This window comes from Manduca sexta, chromosome 22 (genome assembly GCF_014839805.1).
Source record: "Manduca sexta isolate Smith_Timp_Sample1 chromosome 22, JHU_Msex_v1.0, whole genome shotgun sequence".
In the NCBI taxonomy this organism is placed as follows: Eukaryota; Metazoa; Arthropoda; class Insecta; order Lepidoptera; family Sphingidae; genus Manduca; species Manduca sexta.
In genome coordinates this window covers 5,537,012-5,555,720 of record NC_051136.1, presented here as the reverse complement: position 1 = coordinate 5,555,720, position 18,709 = coordinate 5,537,012, and the positions used below count along the sequence as shown (strand labels likewise).

Below are 18,709 nucleotides of genomic sequence, written 5' to 3'. Positions count from 1 at the left end.
TCTGACAAATCGATATACGTTCCATTATACGCAAAGAATAAAAATAAATGAGTCCCTATTAAATATTTAAAAGTTATTTACTACATAGTTACTATCCACCTACTACATAAATAGTCGTTTTATTAGAGAATTAATCTCATAATTGTTATCTCTGTCACCTACAAAACTTTCTTAACAATTCAATAAAAATATTATGTACTCAACTTCCTAAAACGAGGAAGAGATAAAAAATCTATATTTATTATTCATTTAAACTCTATTGGTGCATTTTTTATTTCCAATTTTATTTTGTTAAGTTATATTTTTGTTTTATAATTCCGTTTCCATGTAGGTAATAACAAAAATATAAAATAAGACGAAGCTGCACATTCGCCGCTCTATAGATTTTCCATAAGAATTTCCAAAATTTTGTGGGTAGGTCCTTATCTATTCATACAAACATTCGAAATTATGGAAGGTAGAGGTAAGGAGAATCACATCATGCATGGAAGTGTCCGTTGCAAATCTCAAATTATTGTGGCGCTGCGGTAGGAAGTGCATCCGTTTTAAAGTTAGCGCCAAAAATTATTAGAATAAGATTTTGAATAGGATATTGGATTAAAGAAGAAAAAAAGGCTACCTCTTTGTTATAGTTGAAGGTTTATATATTGCAACTTCATCAACCTCCATACATTAACTACATAAATAACCAAACATTAAATTTTTCAACTAAAGACATTACACAATTCACTGTCATACCCTCCTGCTACGCTAACGCTATTATGTTTGGTTTTTGAGTTATAATTTGCTCATTACAGTTGGATAGTTTTTCAACTTGTCCCCGTTGTAGTGCTCCTTGCCTCTACTCTCCGTGAATTAAATAAGACATTGTAAAAAAAGTGTCTGCTTAATTTTAACAGTGGAATGAGGAATCTTCATCTCCTTGATTTTCATTTTCAGCTCATCTCCCGCTTCACAATAATAATAATAATATTATGTTGTTGTCGTAACTCGTAAAGCGTAAGCAGCCAAGCGGGCATCCTGCCGTCTGCGTGGGAGGAGGGATAAAGAATCGATGGGAACAACTTTCCGCGATACGGTCGCGTCTCTTGCGCTGAGACGCACAGTGTGTCTCAAACGATATATCGCGGCACCACGCCGAGTGGAATTATTTATTTATACATAATAAAAACCTAGTGATATTAAATTCGTTAAAAGAATTAATGGATTTATTAAATAACTACAAAACTAGGCTTATAACAAAACGTTCCAAATGTTCAAATGTGACTATAGTGAAAGTGGGCTTTCTAATAAATGTAATTATTTAGATTGAGATGTGGTCCATAGTGAATACTTAGGACGCATACATGAATTTAAGGAACAAGGTAAAGCACAACTTTATTTATTGGCATTTCATATATCTAGTTATGCATTATATGTAAATTTTACAATAATAAAATTATTGATAATGGGTAGGTAGGTAACTACAGTGGGATGTCAAAATTTTTTGTCATTAAAAAAAATGTAAACATTTTTAAATTCCCTCTGCTGCTTGAATTACAATACCAAATGACATGTCAAAAAATAACATAGGGGAGAAGGAGGCAACCTGGGAAAAATAATGTAAAACAAAACGTAATTTATTTTGATGAATAGGTAATCAATTAACTTCATATTGATTTCTTAAATCACTAACCTTTTTTGTATTTGCTTTATATAATTATTATATAACATGCTTAAAAAAAAAAAAGGCTATTTTAATAGTAAAAATGGTCGGCTGGTGCCTTTTCTCAGGGTAACTATGTGTTATTGTACTATGTTGTAAGTATCCTAATATTACCTATATATTACCTTTTCACTGAGGGATAGGTACGCCTATTCTAATAGAAACTAAGTGTTGTTCGCGACTCCGCCCTCGTGAATGACCTTTTCTTGAATAAAATTCATACCGTGGACTTTTTACGTTATTTTAGGGTATCATAGTTTCCCGTTTGCTAAATTTCATCTAAATGTGTTCAGCAGTTTCTAGTTTCTACGTATTCTTCTCGATTAATATCCAACATTCCACAAACATCCGCATTTACCTTTACCTAATATAAGTAAAGCTATTTAAGTAGTTTTTGTTTGTTTACTGCAACGCAGTAAAACAATAATTTGAGTTCCGTTTCTGATATTTTTTTAGATAATAGGAATCTGCGTTAGGCCTGATAGGCTGCTTTTTATTCTGGAAACGCACTTTTTAAAGCGCGAAACCGTGAACAGTTATTCTTTTTCTATACAGAGTCGATTTTAAAATGGGACAGTACGGTCGGCTACTTTAACTTTGTACCTACAAAAAACCTTTTTTAGGAGACTGACCATAAATTTTTAGGGTGTTAAGATCTGCAATCCCAAAATAAAGTACAGTCGTCATAAAAACAGACAATTTACGCAATTACTTGTTTGGATAAATTGCTCAATATCACGCTGCCTTTTTTTCTTTCAAAATCTATGAATGGAATCTTAATATCTTCCAAAAAGATGCACAGTCTTCTAAGAAGGTGTATTTGTAGCTACAATGGTTAAGAAAGCTGCCGATATCTCTTGTGTCTCGAAAATCTACCTTGTATTGTGGCATCTCCCGTTTATAAACTTGTCGTTTGATTAATTTTTTAGGTAATGAGAGGAGATACATCCAAGTTGTGGTTGCTGGTAGCTACACTAGCGCTTGGGTCCGTGTGGGGTATAGAACAGTGCGAGCGTGGACATAGCTGGTGGGATCGGGAGCGCGGCGCCTGCATCCCCTGCACGCGATGCGATACGGCGCGCAGGCTCGTCGTCAAGTTCCCATGTGAGCTGCACCGCGACACTATCTGCCAGTCGCTCTATGAGATCAACATCTGGGGCTTCAACACGCCCCGCCGAAGCAAAGACAATAATGGAACTAGTTCAGTGCCCAGTGATCACGAATACTACGATTATGTGGACTACGACAGTGAAGTGACGGAACGTAACGATGAACAAGTGTGGGACATGCAAACGACCAGCCTCACCCTGGCGGCGAGTGGTTGTGTAGTATTCTTTCTAGTTGTGCTTGTTCTGTCGCTGTACCATGCGAAACAGTGGAGGGTGCTTAAGCAGGCGCTCAAGTCGGGTATGTTGCATTGGCTCTAATGTTACTTCATAATTTTTGATAAATGCTATGTTCACAAATCTTATTGGGATAATATCGCTCATACCCATTGTACTAGTATACTATAATAAATTGTAGTGAATTCACTTCTGTTTCAGTTAGTGCTAAATAAGGAGTGAGTTTACTGCAATATATTCCCACGCACCATATTGAAAATCTTAACCAATGTCTATACATGAACAACTTAAACAACTTTATTTATAAGCCAAAATCTATTTATCACCGCTAACAAAACTGCTAACAATTACTACAAAGAAATATAGTTCAGGATAATTCTTCTAAAATATATTTTAGAAAGCACAAATCAAATGAAAACTTCTCGTTATACATTTCAGTAATCAAATTGGAATATAATAATCACATTATATTCTAATATTCATCTAATTAGGTTAAAATCGCTGTTAAATTTACTTAATGAACTGCCACTTTGATCTAGTGCCAGTTTCTCTATGAAGCGTGGAAACTGGACGGTAGACACCGATGTTCATGCATGCGTTGACTTACGAAGATATTATTACTATACTAAACCTACATGCATACGTATAGATGTATATATGACTATTGATCAAGTTTTTTTTATTGCTTTGAATGCCGAGACGAGCTTTCCGTTCGCCTGATGGTAAGCGAAACAACCGCCCATCAACAGTAGAAACACCATCCAACACCTTGAATTAAAAAGTATTGTTTGGTATTCCACTGTGCTCACCATGTTGAAACATGATGTATTAAGTCTTATTATATTCAGTAGTTACAGTTGTTTCGCTTAATTTCAGCATAAAACAATATTAATCTAGCTGTAAATTACGCCTCCTATTCTTTTGTCTATAATCGTGTATGTAATTTATAACATTTATGCAGCATCAGTTCAGTTTCCTCTCTCTCTCCAATCTATTTTTTTTCATTCGAGATTGGCAACGTAATGATTTTAAATGTTAAATGTTCGTTCATGAATTAATAATTATTATCCGCTGATGAATTTGCTCAATTGTTAGTCATCTGCAATATAAAAAAACGTATTTAAATTCTTCAGTAAAATAACATTGTAACTTATTAGCATTAACATTGTCGCTTATTATTCGACACACATTGTACAAAATACAAGGTAGGTAGCCAAAACTAAATTGCCCGTAACGATTCTTATAAAAAATTGGCTTGGCATGCAGAAGAAACGGTTGCTAAAGGAACGATTCGCGTTGTGTAAACATGTTCATCGAAGCATAAATTAAACTTTATTTATTCAGGACGAGCGATCTGATCGCGCGACCTCCGAGCTGTGTCGTTTTTATTATCCAGACATTGATGACGCTTCAAGAATAACAACTGTTTCGAATGCGCATGACGTGGGCAGTCTACTTTAAAATGCTGTTTACTTTTGGTAGTAAAAATTAGTTAATACTACGTGTCTGGTGCGGTAGACCACCCTGTAGTAAAAATAAAGAGAATAATACAACACAGACTCGGTTTGATCCACTTTAAACGTTCAACGTTATTGTAAATGAAGCAGGTGGGAAAAATAATAAGCAGCGTATTGAATTTGTTGATGGAGAAGCATTAGCAATAACTCATAGTTGGTGTGCAGACCTAATTCTATGTCGGGCCGCGCACGGCGCAGGCCATGTAAACAATGCGGGTTTGTTTGAACATGTGCGCTACTAATTTTGACCTGCGTAGCGGACCGCCCGCGTAACAATAGCTAACGGTTTTTTCGTTGCATTCGTATATTCTAAAATTAGTAAAGGTATAATAAAAATCAGGAGATACTTTCAATTATTAGCTCAATATGGTAGCACAGTAATGGTGCCGACATTGGCATATATGGAAAAGTTTCAAGTCAACATTTTCAGCATACCCGACTCATCAATGAATTCGTTAATGTCATTGTATTTGTTGGTAACTTTCATAATATAATATTATAGTTTTGAAATAATTTATAAACTGGCTATATCTAGCCGATATTATAGCCATATTTAATTAATTAAGCTGTATTCGAACACAGATCGTGTACAATAATTATAATATTTTCATCAGACATTCATTAAAGAAGTGATTACCTAATGTTACTAAAAACGGTGTCTAGAGTGAAAATGTTATTGAAAAAGTAACGTTAGCTAGCTACGAGCAAAATCTGTGCCAAAGTAAACCTGACCTGTATTACGAAATGCAAACTGGATTGCTAGATACAGAAATAAGCTTCTGCAGTTGTGAAGCTTAGCACAACCATGTTGCATAACTAGCCAAAGATAATAGATATCCTTACATTATATCTTAAAGTTATGCGAGAATGCCTTCAATTTAGTCGTTCATTAGATCAGTGCAGCGCAATCAGAATAAATGCCCGGCATATCTACTTCAATTTTTTTCTAGTTATCATTTATCACATTTTTGCGATTTACAGATGTTCAAGACCTGACAGCGAAGCTTAAACTCATGGAATCAGGAGGCGAGGCGCCGGCTGAACCACCGCTGTCCCCGGAACACCACATCTACTGTAACATTCACATCGGAAAAGATTCTTTACTGGGTATGTTGTGTTTACATTCAAAACAAAAACAAGCGAGCGTCATACTAACGACCTCAAACCTTAAACGTTCTAATTACGTCTCCATAACAAAACCGTCATTACACTGGAGGATTAAAAGCAGTCCCAAAAAAGGAATATTTACACAAACATAAATTACGCTAACGGTCAGGTCGTCAGTGAAGATGGGTACAATTTCTCTGGCGCCACGCCAGTCAAGTTTTAAAATAATGTGTCGCGTGGGCGTGGGTACTGCGCTTGCGCCTGTCTGGCGCAGGTCACATAGGCGCCACACTTTTATTTACAACTGGATCGAACGTTCCCGAGGTCACATTGTAAATAACGTAACCATAACAAAATTATAATGCATTTCCTATAACAATATTTCATAAACAGTGCTGCTTCTTTATCGATAGTTTATGTTTATTTGCCAGGAAATCTCTGTACCATTAATTTTATAATTTCTTGGAGTTCACCTGCTTTCATTCAATTCAATGTAGTGTGGACTCATGTTCATCTATATATATAAAAATCAATTGCTGTTCGTTAGTCTCGCTAAAACTCGAGAACGGCTGAACCGATTTGGCTAATTTTGGTTTTGAATTATTTGTGGAAGTCCAGGGATGGATTAAACGGTGACGAACATAAATAATAAATAACGGAAAATACTAAAAACGACAATATAAGTTTTCAATACAAAATGTTCCTACCTGTCAAACATTTCATGTCTTTTTCTCTTTTTAGAAATAAAGAACTGTAACATATATATAGATGTATTCATAAATAAGTCTGTTTCATAGTTGTAATATGAGGTCCGATTTCTTTGGTTTATTTTGTTCAAATACAAAACATTTCAGAAATAAATAAAGTGTAAAAGTGTCAGTGGGTTCTTAAAAATAGAAAATAAATAAATAAATTTCAAGACTATTATTAAAATCTCTCATCAATTTGTCAGTGCGTGAGAACTTTATTTATCGTTATTGTCGCAAAATGCCACGGAGAAGATGACTTAGATAGTCGAAGTTAATCAAATGTACGACGAGCTACTTCACGTGCAAACTGTACTCTCGACTAGCGAGAGACAGATAATGATAACATACGTATTGTATGTCAAAATTGTGTTTCACAATAAATAACAATAATAAATGTATGTAGGTGATACGAAGTTCACCGGGTCATCTAGTTTTAAATAGAAAACTTAAAGGTTTACAGAAATAGATTTACTAAACAAGATCGATTCTGCGATTTCAAATTACAACGTTAAAGTTCTGTTATATTCTAGGAAAACAGCAAAAATAACAGAGCATGTAGATTAGAGCCGTCAACATAGGTGGATAATACAGGTATTTCTACCCAAGTGCGTGCATAAAAATAAATGGCGTAGGTAGCTCCATATTTTATTAGATGCTTTATATGTGTTAGCCATTCCATACTAAGTGCTAATAAAAATTCTTAGTATGATTTATTGATGTGGAAGCTGCCGGGATTTATTGTTATCGTCCCATCATATTTATATTTAGTATATTTCTTTACGTTACTGTAGATGCGATATATCGTTTTTAGAAGTTAAACCAAAATAGTTTGTAGGTACTATGATAAAAATTTGTTTCTTATTAGATCTCCGAAGATGATGGAAATCGAGGGGTTTTATTAATTTCGCTTTATAGTACAATAATTTATCAAGAATCTTAAATTTACTTCATATTTAAATATTGAACAGGATAATTAATGAAGTTCCACAATGCTTAGCTGTTTGACTTGTTCTCACGCTTTTTTAACATAGCAAACGTTCTTAAGAATACAAATGGCCTCTGATGCCCACATTCCAGTGGTCCTATTTTTGTTTTGCTCCTGGCTCTCTTTACATACACCGCCTAATGCAATATTAACTCTGTTGCCAGAAACGCGCGTATTTCTATAACCATATCACATTCGCGAGTTCGTGTAAACATACAGAAGCAGAATTTCTTGACGCACGTTTATATTACGTAGAAATATAAACCTGTTTTTATTTTTAATGTGTTTTATATTTGCAAGGAATGCGTTTAATTTTCATGGAATGTATTTTATATAGTATGTATATGTAGGATAGAGCCACATGGCCCAAACCTACCCTAATGAGTGGTACAAATACCACCCTAGAAACCAATTCTACAGTCTTCATGGTAAATTATACCCATCACTGTTTATGCATAGAATATAAAAATCTGATATCGAATTTTGTTTGGAGAAAATTTACTAGTAGATACTTATTATTAGGTATGGTTGTTAATTTTTGTTAAAAATAAGACTGAATCTGCAAGATTGTTACAGTCTCGTTCTTCAGCGATTTCCTTCGCTTATGTTATAGACAAAAGTAGCCATACCATGGCTGCCAAATTGATAGATTATTTGTTAGTAGATTATAATCCACAATGCAGTGGCGCGGGACTAGGCACTATAGCATTGTATTAACGGTTGCTTAGTGAATCGTCAATCACGGTCTAATAAGCCTTCACGGCCGCAGATGCATCGTCATCAGTGTGATCGAGGTCGTGGGATGCCATCACGCACGCGTGCCCGATGTCGATCACATTTTAATGGATTTGTCGATGCCCTTATTTATACTCTATGTGATTGAAACGTCGGCCTGGCACCCGACAATTGTGTTGCAACACACCCAAGGGACACTTTCTAATTTACGATAGAATATAAAGGAGCTCATACACAATCTCCGAAAGCGCCTCTGTGTGCTTCTAACAAAGCATTGCACTCTTTATTAAGATTATTCAGATAGGTATGAAGTAGACTTTTTTTAATATTTTTAATAAAATTAATCTTCGATTATTCCTAAGTATACCTATATTTATTATACTTAAATCACTTTACAAGTGTTTCATATTCTATTCCAGATTAAAAAAAGGCACAAAACATTATTCAGTCTAGTCAGATTAGATTGTACTCGTGGCAAAGTAGGTACCTTCATATTCTATTTTAAGTATTCGTAGCTGATGCGATTTGCGAGGCGCGTGGTCTAGACAAATTGCCATAGGTACGGGCGTCGCTGGCTAGCTAGCTACTGAGCACTGTGGGCAGGTAATCGACCCAATCGGTCTGTAACTAAGCACGTGTGTTCATTAGAGGTTATTTGTAATGCAAGTTTGTCACGGAGACGTCGACCGCCCGTGCTTCCGCCCCAGAGGGCTTCACTCGAGCCGACTGGAAGGCCCTCACTTCCTGCTCATACCGATTTTTTGACAATAAATATTTTAATTAACAATAAAACCTTGCTCTTTCGATACATGATTTATTAGGCTGTTGAACCGTATCGGTGTTTGTATTGGAATTTTATATGGCTGTAAAATATGAAGTCCACTATTTCCATGACAATATTATCCATGAAAAAAATATTATGTGTTTTTACCAAAGATTTACTTAGCATAATTATAATTTATAAGTCATAAAATATTAATGCAATATCCGGGCTTTGAATGTTCTGCAACTTTTCATAACATGTAATAAAAATGAAACATTCTCAGAACATAGATTTTCCTAATTTATGACAGAGTTGAAGTAGAGCAGAAAGTATTTCGGCAAAATAAGTTATTATCTACGCGAAATAATCTAGTTCTACATACAAAAACGCATAATAAAACGCAGATGTCAAGGCTGCACGAGGTGAGCTATGTGCGTTGAACTTAGAACTTATTATTCCGTCAGGGCACACCAGTCGTGGGATAAAAGTCAGCGGTGAGGTCTTTGCATACTACGAACAATATAATTTTGGTTTAGTCACGTTTTAACACAAAGCACGACTTTCGTACCTTCATAACTCATAAATATCTGTTTAATTATGTATTTTTATGACCTTAACTTATTTATCCAGCAAATCCAAGGTATTGTGCCAAATAAGACTCAATGTAACGCAGTTATTAACATGCAAAATCTTAAGAAAACGCGTTTGTTGGAACTGCTAAAATTAGGTTTGTGTTTATGAGATTGAATTTTGCGATAGATTTTGAAATGAAATCTATTGTGTAACGTGCATCTATGTGATAAATCAATATGATATAGAATAGACAATTATGATGAATGATATACATACTTATTAGCTTAATAAAGATTATCGATCTCTATAATCTATATGCATGTTTATCTCTAAATGCATGTTTAATTAACGTAAACGGAAAGAATTTGCTGACTATGGCCATACCGCATGGTATGTTGACAGAATAGCCAGATATTCCGCATTCAAATACCCGATAACTTAGCTTTTGTAACCTTTGTCATATTTGTTTTGCTACCCATAACCACAATAAATACTACGTATGGTTATTTGAACAAATGGTAAAATAGGTAACTAAGTATTAACTATTTTATGGAACTAACTGTTAGTATTGCTAAGACTTGCTTACTTTGGCTAAATTACTTAATGTTTGCTCTGAGTAAGTATAATTCTTTAAATGAGTCGTTATTGAAAATACGTAAAAGATATTCAAACGCGAGTCACGTAGCTCCTCGCTTAGGTATCATTCCGTGTTGTCGTGAAGAAGCCGTAATGGGTTATTATTAATCTTCCAACATTGAAGACGTTCTTAATTATAATTACAAATTAAATTAAAGCTTCAATTCAATTCAATTCAATTTTTAAATTGTGGCTCCATCGTTGGCAGACGATGATTTTGCCAATGTCTAAGTTGAAAGTAGGAAAAGTTACGGTAAATTTTTATGAGTCTAATATTATCTATGACTGTTGAGCGGTAAATAAAGCAATGGCATTACAAAATAATCGAAAAACACTATACATAAATTCAGAGTAAGAATATTATGAAATATGAATGTATAAAAATATTAAAATTCCAAAAATTAAAGCCTAGAAAACGTAATAAATTATTGACGTGGGTGCAAACTTTTTAAAAATCGTAATGTCTATAAAAATAAGTAAGTAAAATGTAAAACCTGTTTGCACTCTTTACTATAAAAGACCCAATGAACACAAACGCAATGTAGGTAGGTAGGTAGCAGTGGCGTAACTACAGGGTGGCAAGTCGGCAAAATGCCACGGGCCCCCAGCTGGAAGGGGCCCCCGGTCAGAGGAGAACCCCAACTCCCAGCATTTATTATTTATCATACATGTTTAGTAAAAAAAGTTTCGTCTTTTGATTTTTTTTTTTACCTACTGAGTTGCATAAGCAAGTTCAAAAATGTATTAAAAATTCAAAGGATTTGTAAAAAAAAAGTTGTAACCCAGTTTTAGAACGTATCCGATGCCACGCGTGTTGGTATTACTGCGGATGTTCGGGGAATTCCCGCTGTAAATTTCGGTCAACAGCGCTTTGAGTATACTTACCTACGCGTCCCGACAATTTGACGCTCTCGGGGAATCCCCGATTCAAGTTTGTATATAAGAAAGAGTCCACTATTCTATTATTACGCAAGCTCTCAAGCAGTTAGCTGTTTATTATTGTAAGAATTGGGTGTTTGTTGCAAGTGAGAATATATTTAATAAGTCAATTGGGAAAATAGGTTGACTATGTCTACGCGGTAAGAATTTTATTCTAATATTTAAAATAATTTATAAGATAACAATCATTTTAATTTTTAATCTACCTATAAAAGCACAAATCACTATTTTGATATTTCGTAACTACCGAAACTATTTACCTATGTTCATCGTTCTTTCAATAATTATAAAATTGCACGCTTGAATTAAGCATTGAACAAACTGGTGGACTTTCGTTACATACATTTGTACGGTCGCTTTTTTGGCATTTCTTAGCAATCAGATTTTTCATTTTATAAAAACTATAGTATTATTACAAACTTTTTACGGTGTTGTTTTAGAAAGTATCAGAGTGGAAGCGAAAAACGAAAGCGAAAGAAGGAGTCTGAAGAACAAAACAAAAAGTTACCTAAAATAAGTCAGTACTTTAAGAATGAAGATAGTATAGAAGAACAATCAAATGAACAGTGCGTCAGAAGGGCAGAAAATGATGTCGTCATAAGTGGTAATATCGCAGAGCCCGATAACAGTGAATATTTAGATTCAGAGCAACCACAACCCGGTACGAGCAAATCTTCAAACGAATCATTTTTAAATATAGAAAAATTAAAATCTTTACCGTACGTTACTGATAAAGGTAACTTCAAAGAACTCAATGATCAAGTAAAACGGTTTGTGATCGAAAACGGACCCTGTAAACCAAAAGGCTCCTTTTTAAGGGATAGTAACAAAAGATCTTTCTTGGATAGATATTATTACAGTATTTCTAAATCTGGCGTAAAGTTAGAACGTACGTGGCTGTGCTATTCCCTATTGCTGCAAAAGCATATTGTGAACCATGTTGGTTATTCACAAGTAGGGCATCTAAAAATATACAAAATATTTGGATGGAAGGCTATGATGATTGGAAACATATTGTGGAAGCCATAGAAAGACATGAGACATCGAAAGAACATTTGCATTCATGCTTTGTACATCGACAGTGGCAATTACATGGAACACTAGATGAAGAGCAAGAGTCCATTATCAAGAGAGAAAATAATTTTTGGCGCCAGGTACTCACTAGACTCCTTGATGTTACTCTAACACTTTCAACTTGTAATTTAGCTTTTCGTGGCCATAGAGAACTGGTATATGCCCACGATTCAGGTCCAAAAGGAAATTTTTTGAGTATTGTTGAGTTATTAGCCAAATACGATCCTATTTTACAAGAGTTGCTAAGCAAACCTAAGGGCCAGATTAAATACTTAAGTCCAAAAATACAAAATGAGCTCATTGCTGTTCTGGTTCAAAAAGTGGAAAATGCTCTGGTAAATGAAATAGTAACCGCACCATTTTATTCCATTTTATTTGATACTACTCAAGATATTTCCAAAACAGATCAATTGTGTGAACTTTACCGTTACTGTATAATCGAGAAAGATGAAAATGGAACTCCAAAGACTCTTGTAATTAAAGAGTCATTTTTAGGATTTCATGAGGTTAAGGATCAAACTGCCTTAGCAATGTCCAAGCAGATAATAAAATCCATAAATGACAAAAGTATTTCTCTCAATAAGTGCCGTGGACAAGGGTACGACGGAGCTAATACCATGAAAGGCACTTATGGCGGAGTTCAAAAACTCATAAGAGATGTAGAGCCAAATGCAGTTTATGTCCATTGTGCTGCTCATAATTTAAATTTGGTGGTAAATGATGCAGTAAAAGAGGTCATAGAAATACAAACATTATTCGAAACTGTGCAACAAATTTATAATTTTTTTGGCCATAGTATTAAACGATGGAATATATTATCTAGTTTTATATCTGACAATAAAGGAGAGACCCGGGTATCATCAAATTCAGTAACATTAAAAACAATGAATCCAACTAGATGGGCAGGACGCTTCGATGCCATGTTTGCTTTAAAAGTTCGGTTTGTTGATGTTCAAAAAGCGCTTACAAAAACTATTTTGTTAAATTCCAAAACAGATGAGAGAAATGAAGCTATCTTGCTGAAGAAGAAGATAGAAAACTACAATTTTATTATGTTGTTAGTTTTCCATTGCAAAGTCTTGCAAACTATAGACGCGGCTTCTAAAGCACTTCAGTCTAAAGCCATCGATCTTTCAAATGCTTCAAAGCGTTTACAAGTATGTCTAGAACAACTTGAAAAGTATCGAAATGAATTTGAAGATTTAAAAATGGAGGCAAATAGTATTGCAACGAAATGGTCTATAAACCCTGAATTTCCTAAAACTCGTCAGAGAAAAGTGAAACGTCATTTTGATGAAATTTGTGAGGATGAACGTCTCCAAGATCCTGAAAGCTTGTTTAAAGTGAACGTATTCTATCGTGTATTAGACATAATCATTAATCAACTGAGATCGCGTTTCCTTGGAATGAATGAAATTGTTTCCAATTTCAGTGTCTTGCAACCTGCCACTTTACAAAATTTGAACGATACTGATTTGTTGGAGAAGGCTTTAGCGTTTGTCCATCTATATAAAGAAGATATATCCATCTCGTTTTGCAAGGAAATTCTCAGTTTTCGATCCTCTTTTAGACACGAAATAGAAACATCATCTTCTATAAGAGAACTTGCTGACTTATTAATAATAAAAAATCATTTTATATCTTCAAGCGTTCCTGAAGTGTGCACTGCATTTCTATTATTTCTCACCATTCCTGTGACTACGGCTAGTGCCGAGCGATCGTTTTCAAAACTGAAATTGATAAAAACTTATTTAAGAAATTCTATGGGACAAGACAGGTTAAGCAACTTAGCTATTCTATCCATCGAAAATTCTATGGCCCGAAATTTGAACTTTGATGATATCATTACCACTTTTGCTGAACAGAAAGTCCGAAGGAAGGAATTTTAATAATTAACATTTTATATTTTGAACAACTTGTGTGCTTTTAACAATATGATTATTCGGACTGCGTATATCAAATTGCTTTTTTTGTTGTTCAAATCATTTTGACTACTCTATGTGCCCATATCAATAAGATGCTGACTGTACTTTTTTTTTTTTTTTTTTTATTTGAAATGGGCTTGCTCTTGACCACAATCATGTCTAAGCTATGATGTGGTCTACGATGGAGCGAGCTTACCCAGAAGATGCCTATTCACGTTACTTTTGAAACACCCAGGGTTATAATTAGGTATTTTTATTTTAAAGTGAATTATTAGAAAATCAAGTACCTAAGTATAATTATAAAGTTTGTATGTACCTACTTAACGTAGTGATTTATTATTGTACTCTTACAAGTAAAAGTGTATAAATAAGTATTATAAAATAAAAAAATATTATTATTGTTGGTTCATTTTTTTTAAATTGGGGGGAGGGGCCCATCCGATGAATTTGCCACGGGCCTCGAACGGTATAGTTACGCCACTGGTAGGTAGGTACGGAACTTTATTTTTAGAAGGGCCTTATAGCACCATAATGTAATAAAAACATCTTAGACACTATTTAAACTTACAAAACGTCTTAGAAGTATGTAATATTTTTTTAAAATACTTAAATTATTTCTTTATGATATCGCTACCTATATTTTCCACGTGTATAACGTACTTGTGTTATAAGTGTAATGCAAAATTTATTAAGAAAGCGACTTTATGAAAAGATACTTACCAAATTGCCGCTACGTTTTATTGTATAGGTGTGTCACCCATTACGCATTTGCTTTCTATAAGTACACTATAAACCAATTCTGCTCAACCAATTAAGGAGGTACTTAGACCATTTTCCGTTTCCATGTCAGTTGCAACATTTTCACTAGTTTAAGTTATGTTTGCACAAATAAATCGGAGAGGGTAGTATTGTTCACAATTAAAATCCCGTAGTAGGTACCTATGCTAGGTCCGTTTTACTTAAGTACTTACATACTCTAATATGTAATTCGGTAAACCTCAGTGATCTCTAAATCAATTAATTAGAGCCGTCGAATCTGATTCTCAAACATCTTACATACAATAAGAGCAGACGCAGTACATAACTTACTTCCTCTGCGCTAATTTTCAAATAGACAAACAAAACATGCAATATTGTAATATTATCGTGTTTGCGTTTTACCTACTGCCTTTTTTAATAATAGATCCAAACAGCTTTTTCCAATCCATCGCGACAATAGAACAATGAGAACAGTTTTTTGCCATGTTAATCTATAAAAAAAGGCGTAGCCGGGTAGGTAATCCCAATAATTTAACATAAGTAAGTAAGTACTTACTTCACATACAAAAGTACATGTACTTATGTTGAATCAAGTGGAGGGGCTTGGCCCCCACCTGCCTATGCCCTTATCTGGATTAGTTTATTGTCGGGGTTGGATCGAAGATTAAGATTAAAATAAAAAAAAATGTTACAATTCAAATTATAGTAATTTAATACGGTTTAATAAGAAATTGACACACAAGCAATGTAGTCTTATTTCCAATTCGCGTTTGTGTGTTTATATGTGCGTTGAATGGCCTGACTACTTTACGGACTAAGAGCGGAAAAAGGAGCCCATAACCAATAAACAATGCATGTTAAATACATTTTTGGAATCGATACCTAATTTAAATCAACATTGTTTTTGAATGTTTGTTACTTAGTTGGCAATTTAAATTAAGCACCGACTGCAAAAATATATATTATTGTGTTAGTTTTGGGAAAATACATAAAACCACAATCCACCTACTCGTTTTCACCTCTGCTAACATTGTGTCAAAAATAATTTATGCGATTAGGACCAATTTCAATCCCTTTGTAAATTTCTTATCGTTGACAGTTTCACGGGAAGTTATTGCGTTCCATTCCTCTCTTCAGAATAACTGACGCCCAACTTAACAGTCAGTAGGAAGCTATCATGTCCGATTCAGCGGACTAGCATCCGGTGTTTCCAGCCCGCTGTTTTCAGTTCCAATGAACGTGGGTTCCGTTGCATCCAAAAATCTCATTCATAAGAATCAATAAAACTTAAAATTCTATGAGGTTACTGCGTTTACTATTTACTAACAAAAAATCAAACTTTCCACTAAAAGATAGTCTATCCTAGATATATATACAAGACATTCTTTAATATAAAAAAATAAAAAAATCCCATTTAACAGCGTAGTCCAGAGGAAGACGACCTCATTTCTCTCAGCGCCAGGAAATGGCCCGAAAGCTTCCTTTCGGGCGGTGTTTGCGCAGTCAATAATAGATTTCATTCGTTTTGATTTATTGAACCTCAACATAAAAGCTGTCGATGACGTAGTCGGTAGTTCACGCTCGATATACGAACTAAAATAAATACTTACTTTTACTCGTGTATATTGGTAACTATACATATATTAAGTACCTAATATTATACAGTTTGTTTACTTTCTTGTAAGGGGCTAATATTTCGGGGCGCTACATAATAAAATATTGTATAGTGGCATAACGAACGGCTACATAATGTAAGCACCAATGTCGTTTATGTTTAATAATAAACAATATTCTGAAGCATACATGTGACTGGGGACAGTACAATAACGTAATCGTGTTTCGAATGGCAAATTCGCGAGTGAATTTCCTTTCCATTCCGGGCTCCGGAAGTGGCCGTTCTTTATGTCGTTGTTCCTTAACATGCAAACTCTTCATCACATTCGAGTCAATAACACCTATTGATATAAAACTCTACGGAATTATAAACATATTTTTCATTTATCAAATTCCAACTACATATTTTATTCGACCGCAGTACCTAAATGCGTGTATTTATTGCGTGAAATTAAACAGAGTTCGAATTAGTCTTTTTAGTGGAATTAAGAGAATAACATTAGTTCCTCGAACACGTACGTTTTAACGAGATCATTATGTGGTAAGAATAGAGGTGGGTAGCAGGCGTGAAGAGTCCAATAAAATGCCACGATTGTTGTGTGTGAACAATGCTTCCACTGACAGACACTGAAGTTACCCGTTAAGAAACGTATAGCCCTCGTCTCTTACAATATTCTTTATTTTACATCTGAAATTTACTTTTTTTATTGTAAAAAAAAATACTTTAAAATAAATTGCGGCAAGAAGTCCATAAGCAGCATAACGAGTGCGTGTCAGTCATCACGGGTGTACGCTCCGCCCTTATCACGCTACAAATATCTCGTCGCGACACTCACCGAACAGCACATGATTTATAATGTTTATGTCTCTGTAAATCGCTGCTCGTTCGCAAATAAGATTTAAATTGTTCGTCTCGCGTGCCAGACGGAACCAAGAATTGACGACGAGCGTGAAGGTTAAATACAGTTGAAATGAAATATCAGCATGCGGTGTTTAGAGTTAGCTGCTTCCTGGAAATCCGACTGTAGCAGACGTTTCTCGCACGTTCCGCGCTATTTGCCGACTTTATAAACGAGTGTTCATATTAAATTTAGAAATTTATAAACTGTACATGGTCTAAATAATTATTGTTGCCAGAGTTTGCCGACAGATCTTTATAGTTTACTTCCTCTTTTATCTAGCTATGTGTTTAGTACCTACATAATACAAGTTTTATATTCATTCGGTTTTATGCGAGTACCTACGGACTAAACCTTAAAAATTTCTATGCAAATCGATAAAAAGAAATTTTAATTTCCGCAATGTTTTACAGTAGGTAGCCGCAAATAGTTCGACAGCTGCACATCGTTTAGAATGCAACTCACACGCGCACAAGCCGTAAATTCAAATATGGTCGCTACAAATCGCAATTAGCATTAGCTATACATACAGGAACTTTTTATATTGCAAACTGCCACTTACGTTACTACGTAAGAGTAACCGATTATTATAATTTTAGTATTCCCACCAATTATCTAAGTATTATAATAAAGACCAATTTCTATTGTTACAGGTTCAAACACAATAAAAAAAGGGACAGGCAACGTGTACACGCAAGAAAAGCACCAGTCTTGATTCTGTACCTCCGAGAGTTTTAGGGAATCATCAGTACAAAATTATTTCAATATGTACCTATAACAATAATGTGACCTCGCACACCGAGAGAAAAGAATATTATATATTTTCATAAATATATCCATTGGTTTAATTTTTTATTTTACAAACAATTTGCGGAAAATATTTTGTTTTTAAATTGTATTCGTACAAATAATACGGTGTAGATTGTAGGGCGAGTCGCGACCGCGCGTCTCCGTGACGCGAGCGCTCTCCAAATAGATTTGACCGTGCCTCGTCTTAAACACCTAGCACACATCATACCGGCCACGTGAGCAACTCTGTTGCTACTGTGTATAAGGTTTATATTTAATTAATGCGTAAAGTTGAGAATCTGGCAGCACGGAAGGAAGCTATTCCTCAACGTTTCTAGTGGACGTACACCTGGCAGAGCTGAGGCGTTGAATTCGATTATAGTGCACAGAGCACGTTACATGGTTTTATCGCTAGTTTAATGTGCCGTAACCGGAGCGATGCCCAATAATAAAACAAAGAATATCTTACAAATATTATATTACCAGAATAGGTATTCGTACTTACCTCCGCAAAAACTGGAGAAAATATTGAATTTTTTACAATACTAAATTACATTAAAAACATACCTTACATCTCAAAAATAATAATTTACTAAC

The 18,709-nt window shown here is 34.7% G+C and overlaps 2 protein-coding genes across 2 annotated transcripts; both read left to right on the top strand.

Annotated features, from left to right (window-relative positions):
- The first annotated feature begins 872 nt into the window (after positions 1–872).
- Positions 873–18,158, top strand: LOC115443949 (tumor necrosis factor receptor superfamily member wengen). Its single transcript, XM_030169566.2, has 4 exons — positions 873–1,364; positions 2,635–3,112; positions 5,547–5,672; positions 17,977–18,158. The coding sequence occupies exons 1-4, from the start codon at positions 1,347–1,349 to the stop codon at positions 18,036–18,038; spliced, it is 684 nt and encodes a 227-aa protein (XP_030025426.1). The 5' UTR covers positions 873–1,346; the 3' UTR covers positions 18,039–18,158.
- LOC119190148 (zinc finger MYM-type protein 1-like) lies at positions 11,978–17,968 on the top strand. Its single transcript, XM_037441354.1, has one exon. It carries the CDS (start codon positions 12,039–12,041, stop codon positions 14,013–14,015), a length of 1,977 nt encoding a protein of 658 aa, XP_037297251.1. The 5' UTR covers positions 11,978–12,038; the 3' UTR covers positions 14,016–17,968.
- Positions 18,159–18,709: the final 551 nt, after the last annotated feature.